We start from the raw sequence: 11037 nt of genomic DNA, 5'->3' as shown, positions 1-11037 counted from the left end.
GTATGTTATGCTGGTTTTTATCTTAAAATTTACTTTGTTGGAGATTAGTATTGCACTCCTGCTTGTTTATTGTTGCAGTTAGCTTGGTATATTTTTTTCCATCCTTTAAATTTTAATCTGTTTTTGTCTTTGTGTGTAAGGTGTGTCTCTTGCAGGCAGCGTATTGAAGGGTCTTGTTTTCTTATCCGTTCTGCCACTCTGTGTCTCTTTACTGGTGCATTCCATCCATTGACATTCAATGTAATTACCTTTAGGTATGAATTAATTGCTGCCATTATGTTAATTTTTTTGATAGTGTGCTGTTCGTTTTTTTGTTCTGCATGCCTTCTTGTGTTGGGTTTGTGTTTTTGGTACTATTTCTTGTAGGTTTCTTCTTAATTTTCATGTTTGCTTGTTCTGCTGGGAAGTTCATTTTCATGGTAAATTGTGAAGTATTAACTTTCTTTATGGTTACCTTATAATCTACTAACTTTTCTCTCCATTTAAGAGATCCATTGTATCCTGTAATCTACCTGACATCCTCACCACCTGGAACTCTGTTTCTACCTTTGTACTTTCTTTGTCATTGATAATTTTGATCTTCGGTTGACCTCCCAGTTCCTTTGAATCCATTGTTGTAGTCTTGTTCTGTTCTGGACTCTGCTATCTGTTCACTGAGCTCCAGGTGGTGTTGCCACACCTGTCAATCTCTGGTTTGTCTGTTCTTGTTGGTTTTCAGTCCACAGAACTCCCTTTAGGATGTTTTGAAGTGCTGGCTTGGTTTTGATAAAATCTGTCAGATTCTGTTTATCATGGAATATTTTTATTGCACCATCATATTTCATTGATAGTTTTGCTGGATAGAATATTCTTGGTTGGCAGTTTTTTTCTTGTAGAATTTTGTGTATACCTTCTTGCCTGCATGGTTTGTTGTGAATAGTTAGAGCTTAATCTGATTTACTTGCCTTTATAAGTGACATTTCTTTTCTCCCTGGCCACTTATAGTATCCTCTCCTTGTCTTTGATTTTGGTGAGCTTGATTATTATATGTCTTGGTCACTTTCTTTTGGGGATTATCCTTCCTGGATAATCCTGAAAGTACGTTGGGCTTCTTGAATGTTTATCTTTTCATCTTTCAAGATGTTAGGGAAATTTTCTTCCAAAAGCTCTTCAACTATATCTTCTGTGGCCTTCTCCGATTTTTCCTGTTCCAGAATGCCAATGATTCTTAAGTTGTTCCTCTTCATGTTATCCAGCATGAATCTTAGACACTCATCAGATTTTTTTAATCCTTTTTTCCACTTGCTCTTCTATCTTATCAGTATTGAGAGATTTGTCATCCATTTCACTAGTTTTGGCTTCCATATCTTCTATTCTGTTCCTTTCCCCTTTCAGTGTATTGTCCATTTCTGATATATTATTATTCATCTTCTGGATCTCTTTTTGCAGGTTTTGAATTGTTTCCAATGCTGTATCGATCTTGTTTGATTGCTCTTGTTGTACTTTCCTGACTTCTTCCTTGTTTTCCTCCACCCCTTTTCGGAGCAGTGGGTGAGGGTGTCTGCTCACTCAGGCCCCTCCTGTAGTCACACTACAATAGAGGTGTACAAATAGATATTGAGAAGTTAATGGGAGAAAGATTGCCCACTATTTTTGTCTCTGAAGGTCAGTTAGATATGTGTGTGTGCACAGCACAATTCTCGAGATGGTTGAGTCCTTTTTATGTTGGTGTTTTACAGATTGCTCTATGGTTTGTTTGTCAGGCCTGAAGTGCCTGCTTTTCTTTTGCTATATAGGCCTGTATAAGGGTCCTGCACAAGGAGCTTAGGCAGCAGAGCGGCCACAAATGGGGCCGTGAACCGCAAGGTCAGCAGCTTGAAACTACCAGCCGCACTGTGCAAGAAATAAGAGGTGCTCTGCTCACACAAAGACCCACAGCCTTGGAAATCCCACACAGGATTGCCACGAGTCGGAACCAACTTCACAGTGCACAGCCACCAAGGGTCCCACACAAGTCAGTTTTAGGGCTGTGTCCCTGCAGCTGATGTCATAAGTAGCTGCCAAGATTCTTCTCTCTGTACCGTGGGAAAACTGTGGCGTCAGCGCTGGATCTACCATCAGCACTCATGGAACCAGCAGTCAAGAAGTCAAACTACATATTGCATTAGGCAAATATGCTTCACAAGACCTCTTTAAAATGTTCAAGAGCAAAGATGTCAGTTTGAAGACTAAGGTTCACCTGAACCAAACCATGGTATTTTCAATAGCCTCATACGCATGTGAAAGTTGGGCAATGAAAAAAGAAGACTGTAAAAGAATTGATGTATCTGAGTTATGGTGTTGAAGTAGAAGATTAAAAAATCTATGGACTGCCCAAAAAACAAAGAAAGCTGTGTTAGAAGAAGTACAGCTAGACTGTTCCTTAGAATCTATGATAGTGAGACTTCATCTCTCATGCTTTGGACATATTGTCAGGAGGGACCAGTCCCTTAAGAAGAACATCATGCTTGGTAAAGTGGAAGGTCATTGAAAAAGAGGAAGACCCACAATGAGATGGATTGGCACAGTGGCAGCAGCAGTGGGCTCAAGCGTATCAACAATTGTGAGGTTGTCACGGGACAGGGAGTGTTTTGTTCTGTTTTGCATAGGGTTGCTATGAGCTGGTACCTACCCAAAGGTACCTAACAACAGAAGCAACAGGGTTTTTGAGTCTATAAAACTTTGTTTCAGCAAAAAGCTTCCTCTTTCTCACTTGTAGAATGGTGGGCTTGAACCTCTGACCTTATGGTTCGCAGTCCATTGCATATCCTACTGAGCCATTGTGCTCCCCATGTAAATATTTAGAAGTTAAATGTTGAAATTGTGGATTTAAATCAGTCCCACTTTAATATAACAGGCTGTTCTTTGTTGACGCTAGTTCTACCATTATCTCTCTAGATTTAAGCAGTATCTTAATAGTATTGTTGTTGTTGTTAGGTGCCATCAAGTCTGTACTGATTTATAGCAACTCTAAGCACAATAGAGCGAAACACTTTCCAGTCCTAGGAAAACCTCACAATCGTTGCTACACTTGAGTCCATTGATGCTACCACTGTGTCAATCCATCTTGCTTGGGTCGGGGTCTTTCTCTTTTTCTCAGACCCACCACTTCACCAAACATGGTATCCTTCTCCAATGACTGGTTCCTCCTGACAATATATCCAAAATATGAGAGATGAAATCAGGCCATCCTGGCTTTTGGCTGTACTTCTTCCAACACAAATCTATTTGTTCTTTTGGCAGTCAATAGTACTTTTCAATATTCTCCTCCAACACCATAACTCAAATGAATCAATTCTTCTACGGTCTTCCTTTTTCACCATCCAAGTTTCGCATGCATATGAGGTTATTGAAAATACCATGGCTTGGGTCAGGCGCACCTTAATCCTCAAACTAACTATGGTCAAGTGTATTAAAAATGCAGTTAACAGCAGTGTTTTTATTTTCCTCCTGTAGGAAATTGAAAGAGCAAAGATAGATGCCGAGAATGACAAGGAGTGGCTGTTGTACATTCAGAAACTTCTCGAAGGACAGGTACTTCATTTTGCACTTTATATATGAAAATTTCCCAGATAAGAATCCCAAGCCTTACAGTTTTACTCTAAGTCTAACTTTTTGTAAATACTTACACATTACTTCCTTCTGTAAGGTAAAGAAGTATGCCAAGAAGTAGACAAGAAAGTTAACCCTCTATTTGTACTTTTGGACTTAACAAATGAAACAAATGCCTTGGGAAAGAGCCAACATGGGTCTTAGCAAATGCATTAATTAAATTATTGAGTCGGCCTCTGTGCCTGCTAGACAGAAAAGGATCCATTCTCTCAGACCTCTTAGGAGAAGAGATTCTTTACGATGTGTCTTTAAAGTTAGTAGTTGATATGGACACCTGAGGAGTTCATGGGTTTCAGTGACCTTTTACTATGGACCTGTTTCCAGTCAATTCATGTTTTCCTCACAGCCAGACAGCTGTTTATTACTGTGTCTTCCCGCATTCTCTACAATATTTTCTACTGAGACCTCGAGCAGCTTGTTAGTGGGAAGTAAATATTGATTTGGCATCCTGTCAATGCAGAAAGAATGAAAAAATTTCCACCAGAGGCCCCTCAAACATTTTCCTATCGACATTTTCTGGGCCGAGCCGAGAGCTGCATAGAGGATGACAAGGCCAAGGCGAGCTGTAGTCCCTGAGGGCTCTATTGAGACGGCGGCTGTGGCCTGTGTGATACTTTTCCTTCCCTTTCAAGTGTTTTTTTCAGACTCAGATAGTCTGCTGGGATGTGGCCCGGTTGTAAGTGATCAAGGGCAGTTTATTGGCAGGTGAGAGCCCTGCTTTTCTACTCGTGGCTGGCTTTGGTTTTGACATCACTGACATGTAGTCTGCAGTGTTGCCATCGTTTCCTTTGCCCAGCCTAATTGTCTCTTCTTAAAAATGAACTGGAATAAATAAAAGCAAAACATATTTGTCTAAATAAATAGCAACAAAAATTAGTTTTGACCCGTGATGTTTGGAAAGTCACTACGTGTTTCTGTGTAAAGAATAAAAGCAGAAACCGACATGTAAATGTCATAACTTTACATTTGTAATCAACAAAAAGAAATTTCTCTGCTATTCCTAAAGCCCAGATTAAGTCGCATATAAGCTAGTCATTTACAAGCTACCCATCTTCTTGGTGTCAGTTTTATACATTTTTGACATGTTCCCCCAGAATCACCTCAGTACTATTGGAAAGGTGATGGGCAGTCTTCTGCTTAAAGCTGTTTAGGAGCAGACATGTAGCTGTACCTCGAAGAGTTTCCCAGTAACAATACCTAGCTTTGGAAGAAGCCATTTCTTAACCCTGTGAATGCCCAGAACCCAGCCAGTACCTGGCATATGCCATAGGAACTCCATAATGATGACATGTTTGGGCAGATTGAAAATGATTTTTAAAAATTAACTATTTAAGGAATGTTTTCTTGTTCAACTTTAAAATAAGACCTTGTATTTCCATTTCATTGGTAATTTTATCAATTATTAACATAAAAAATAACAAGTACACATGCATAGGACTCATACCATGGCACTATAGGATCAGCACTGGACTGCAAACCACAAGGTCAGCAGTTCAAACCCACTAGCTGCTCCTTGGAAAGCCTATACAGGATTGCTATGAATCAGAACCGACTCAACAAATGCCAGCACACATGTATAAATCTTTGTTAAGGTTTGCAGATGCTACCCCGACACTGGAACTGCTATGTTGGTAACACAGTAGAAGGATGTGACCCATCCTACATGCGCTAGATGTATGGGTATACTCTCCAGTTCTTGCAAACAAACAAACAAACAAAAACCCTGTTGCAAATTACATCAAACCGCTTAATACTGTAGTTTGATATAGTGCCTTTTTTGTGCCGCTGAGCCTGGACTCTGGAATGTGATTGCCTGGCAGTATTGATTGAATTGCCCAGGTTTATTTGTGGACTCCTAATTATTGACTGGAGGACAGTTTAATGGGACAGCCTTTCTGAACACCGGGAAACCGCTGCTGTTGCTCTTCTACATAATGAACTGCATCGTGGGCCTGCAGATCATTTTTCAGGCTAATTTTATTCCACTGTGACAGTATGATAACATTTAAAAAGTCAAAGAGTCTTTATTTTTATTACTGACATAGGTGGTTTTGCTGATGTCTTTGAATTTTGTGAGAAAAAAATTGGAACTTCATTGGTTGCACTTGAATGTCACTTTATAATTATGCCCAAGAGAAAAATCTATACAATAGAAAACATCTCTCTCTCTGTGGGTTTTTTTTTTTTAAACCTACATTTCTTGTCTTTCAGTTCCAGCAATTATATTTGTCCTGAATTTTAGAAAAGGTTTTCTTTGCTCACTAGTTTTTGTTGTGGTAGTTTTTGTTTGTTTTGTTTTGTTTTTCTTGGTCTAAGTGATGCACACAGGATTGTATGGGCAAAAGTGTAAAATTGTTCATTCAGACATTTTGTTTAATTTATGGTGTCTAGCTCCTTGTAACTGAATTTACATGATTAAACTTTGGAATAATTGAACTCATTCTCTAAAAGAATAATTTATTAATTAATACTGATTTTGATTACTAAAATACTTTGAAGACAACATTATAGAAACACTTCTCTTTGTTGTACACTCTCAATGCTGGATGCTGAATGTGATAAAATCCTGAGATTACGGAGGGAAATCTGGCCCTGTGGTTTTTTATCTTTTGTATAAGGATTATTGTTGTTGTTGTTAAGTGCCGTAGAGTCGGTTTCAACCCATAGCCACCCTGTACAGGGTTTCCTAGGAGCAGCTGGTGAGCTTGAACAACACTGACCTTGTGGTTCAAACTGACTTTGTTGTCCAGCACATTAGTCCACAGCACCACACCAGGATTCCAAGGATTGGGAAAAGGTTGGACCACAGAATTGTTTTCTAGTATAGACAATTTTCTCCACATCCATGTTGATGGAACTGCAAAAATATTCATCACAATATGAAAAGTTGTTTTGCCATGTTGCACTGTGGAAGTACATCATAATATAGTGTCTAACCTGCTGCTATCAAGAAGAGCATGAGAATGAACAGATCTAAATTTAGAGCCTATGTTCTTTCAGTACAAACTGCAATATATGGCATAGCATGTGGTCCAGAGGCCATAGGTAATGTGACAAGTATAGCTGATCATTATCTGTACCTAAGCTTTGTCCCCAAAGGTTTCTACTACTAAGAACCACACTGAACAAGCATCTGACATCTACTTTCATTTCTCTATAGCATAACTACCTTTTTATTTGCTTGGACACTTTCACTTGTTCTAATCCATGTTTTCACATGAATAACTGTTTTGAAGTTTCTAACTTATGAGAGATACAAACAAACACATTAATGATTCTTGAAGAATGTGAGAAACCCCTGAGTGAGTTTTTCTGTAGCTTAGAGATACTAGGAGAAGAAAACTATGCTGGCTTTTGTGAGCAGCAAAGGGATGTGTTCAAAGTTATAATTTAGAAGATACTCTGAGGTCAGCATAGAGGAGGGAACAGAGGAGGAAGCTACTGGGAACTAAAAGGCAGGCTAGGTTAGGGGCAGTAAGAACCTAGAGGTACCCCAGCCCTAGGAATACCGACATAATCCACATGACAGTGACTAAACCCTTTCCGATAATGAGATGAGCCGATGAAGCTGGTTAGAAAGCGGAAACCAACCCTGGTGGGTGTTAACACCCTACCCTACATGATGAGAAGATGGCGATACCTTCAAGAGTTTCAGAGTAGAGCAGCTTTAGCAGGGAGGTGACGATAACTAGTGGTAGAAATCACAGAATGTTTAGTAGGTACGTAGATTTCATTAACCATATTAGAAGATTCATGATGTTCATTAATTCAGCTCAGCTTTAGGTCCACCCATGTATTCTCAGTGCAATGGGACCATTTAAAATACATTACAAACTCAACAATAAAATGTCAAAACATAATTTAAAAATGGGCAAAAGATTTAAATAGACAGTTATCCAAAAAGGTAAGAAACACATCAGTAGCCTTTAGAAAAATGCAAATCAAAATCACAGTGAGATGTGATATCATACCCAAAGTTGTGAAGTGCCATCCAGTCTGTTGTGACTCATAGCGAGCCCGTATAGGGTTCCCAAGGAGTGGCTGGTGCGCTTGAACTGCCGATCTTGTGGTTCAAACCAGCCTTGCAGTGCAGTGCTTTATCCCACATAGCTGCACCAGGATTCCCTCACACCCACTAGGATCGCTAGAATCAAAAAGACATTAGCAGGTGTTGGCAAGGATGTGGGAAAATCAGAACCTTCATCATACACTGCTGTTGTTGTAACTGCCTTTTGAGTCCAAAAGGTCTGAAATGCTGACCTTTCGGGTAGCAGTCCAGTGCTTCTCCTATAACGCCAAACCAGGACTCCGTACACTGCTAGTGAGATTATAAAATGTTGCAACCACTGTGGAATACAGATGGCAGTTCCTTGAAAAGTTAAACATAAATTGTTGTTATTGTTGTTAAGTGCCACTGAGTCAGTTCCTACTCATAGCAACTTTGGATAGGGTGTCCAAGGAGTAGGTGGTATATTTGAACCACTGACCTTGTAGTTCAAACTGACTTTAGAGTCCAGCACATTACCCATAGCACCAAACCCAGACTCCAAACATAGATTATCATCTAAAAACCCAATCCGACCCAATGCTATCATTCTGCCTCGTTAAGTGCCGTGGAGTCAGTTCCCAACCTGGATAACTTAGAAGGTCAGTTCCCGACCATGTATGAGGTTTCCTGTGGTCCAGTACTTATTCCACAGCACCACACCAAGACTTCTGACTCATCACGACCCTATGTAGGACAGACTTGAACTTCTCCTTAGGGTTTCAGAGACTCTACATCTTTATAGGAATACACTATCTCATAGTTCTTCCACAGAGCTGCTGCTGCTGGGTTTGAACTGCCAACATCGCAGTTAGCAGCCCAATGCTTAACCCACAGCACCACCATGCTGTTGTTTAGATTACCATGCTGTTATTGTTAAGTGCCGTCAACTCAGTTCTGACTCATAGCGACCCTGTTCACCCTTTGGTATATGCCAAAGAGAAATGAAAATATAGTTACATGCAAGAATCCACTGGTGAATGAATAGCAGCAGTATTCATTGTTGTTGTGTTGTGTGCCTTCAAGTCAGTTCTGAATCACAGCAACCCTGAATAGGGTTTCCAAGAGCCAAATAGTGGGTTTGAACTGTCGACCTTGTCACCAGTCCAGTGCTTATCCTGTAGCAGCACTGAGGACCACCTAAATGTTAATCAGCTGATAAACAGAAATAAAAAATGGCATGGGCTTACAGTGGAATATCATTTAGCCATGAAAAGTAATGAAGTACTGATATATATACAGTATGCTGTGCATAATGTCACTGTGGGTTGGTACCGACTCTATGGCACCTAACAACAATAACAAATGCTGAGTGAAAACAACTAGACACAGAAGACCATATATAATATGAATCCATTCATATATAACATGTCCAGAATAGGCAAGTCCGGTCCTTACAGGCAGAATTAGATTAACTGTTGCCAGTGGCTGGCTGAGTTGAGATAGAGAAACAGATTAGAAATCCCGTTAATGGATACAGGAGTTCTTTTGGGGGTGGTAAAAATATTCTGAAGTTATATATGATGAGTACTTCACAACTAAATACTAAAAAACACTGAATTGTATACTGCAAAGTAGTAAATTCTATGGTATGAGTTAGATGGAATCCTGGTATGGCACTATATAATAAGCACTGGACCACAAGGTCAGTTTGAACCACAAGTTCAGTGGTTCAAACCCACTAGCTGCTTCTTGGAAACCCTGAACAAGGTCGTTATGAGTTAGCACTGACTCAATGTTGCTTTAAAACAACAACATATATTAAAATATGTATGCATGAATAAAACAAGTAATATGTAGTTATAACCAGAGTATACTTTTTCACATGGGTGTGTATTAAAATATTTTAATATTGTTTTATCATTGTTTTTTGTAATTCCTCCTGTTTTCCTGGATTTCATTCCAGCCACGTTAGTCCACCTTGTCTAGGTCATTTGCTTGTATTAAGATGGTATCTGGAATTCTCCCTGTCTGCCTTCAGTTGCTCACAATTTAAAGTACAGACTTTGTTCTGTGATTTTCCTTTAAATATTCCTGTGTCTTTTAGTTGCTTCGGATCCTGCAAATGCTGAAATTTTAAATGGCTCACTTTCCCCAGTGTCCTTTCTGCAAAATATGCTTACCTTCTATGGAATGGCTTGCAATATAGCAGTGGGGGGGGGGTTCATAAATCTCTCTGGCTTTTGGTAAATGAGTAACTTCCAACCTCAAGGTTAAATCAAAGTTTCTCCTCAAAGCTCTGAAGAACTGTACTCTGTGGTTGCTTCCTGTGTTATACTTACCATACACTCCTACAGTGCATACTCACATACAAAAACACACACTCACACTCTTTCTCACACCCACAGACCCACAAACACTGTTATCTGCAGACGTTCTTCACATCTGAGCTGAAGTTACCAGAGGTAACATTCTCCATTCAGAGCCTTGATGGACTTTTTTGAATGAACAATTTCAAGCCCACTTCAGTGTCACCAGAGGGGAACCATCTGGTTAGAGTTGAAAGGACTGTTTTTGTTGCTTGCCTTGATCGAATTCTGGATTCTGATGACCTATGTGTACACAGTACAGCTGCTTCACAGGGTTTTCAAGGCTATGGCCCCTTAAAAGCAGATCGTCTGTGGCACCTCCAGGTGGATTCAAGTTGCTGCCCTTTGGTCCAGTAGCTGAGCACTTAACCATTTGTGCCACCAGAGACTCCTAGATCAAATATTATGAGTCCCAACACTCTTGAATCCTTTACTACCAATAATAAATTCCTTAGTAAACAAATGCAAACCAAAATTTAGACTTCTTTGAAAGAAGACTAAGCAAAACAGACCAAACAAGAACTGCAGATGACGATACCAAAGTCAGAATAGTGACAAGATTAGGAACTATGGGATACATGGGCTTTTTTATTATTATCATTAAATGTACCCAATGTCATTGAATTGATTTCGACTCATAGTGACTACATGGGACAGAACAGGACTGCCCCACAGGGCTTCCAAGGCAGACCGTCACATCTTTCCCCCATGGAGCAGCTGGTGGATTCGAACTAACAGCCTCACTGCACCACCACAGCTTTTATTTTTATTTTTGTTAGTGTTGTCAAATGTTGAGTCAATTAAAACTTATAGCAACCCTGTATAGGGTTTCTGAGAGCAACTGGTGGATTTGAACTGCCAACCTTGTAGTTAGCCATCCACTGCTTAAAGAAAGTAAGTATTATTTAACCTTTATTAGCAGTTATTTTTTACAGCTTTAGAGTTGTTGTTAGGTGCCACTGAGTCAGTACCGACTCTTAGCAACCCTATGCACAGCAGAATGAAACACTGCTCAGTTCTGGGCCAACCTCACAATTTTTGCTACGCTTGAAC

General features: G+C 39.7%; 1 protein-coding gene across 1 annotated transcript in view; it reads left to right on the top strand.

Moving 5' to 3' along the window:
* The window catches only part of CNTLN (centlein, centrosomal protein), a 407185-nt gene that overhangs the window by 374077 nt on the left and 22071 nt on the right, over nucleotides 1-11037 (top strand). The window contains exon 25 of the mRNA XM_006864477.1: nucleotides 3475-3552. Coding sequence (XP_006864539.1) covers nucleotides 3475-3552 — 78 coding nt within the window. The remainder of the gene's footprint in view (nucleotides 1-3474; nucleotides 3553-11037) is intronic.

This window comes from Chrysochloris asiatica, unplaced genomic scaffold (assembly GCF_000296735.1).
Source record: "Chrysochloris asiatica unplaced genomic scaffold, ChrAsi1.0 scaffold00065, whole genome shotgun sequence".
NCBI classification, from domain to species: domain Eukaryota; kingdom Metazoa; phylum Chordata; class Mammalia; order Afrosoricida; family Chrysochloridae; genus Chrysochloris; species Chrysochloris asiatica.
The sequence above is the reverse complement of the archived record's forward strand: the minus strand, read 5'-3'. Positions and strand labels throughout refer to the sequence as shown.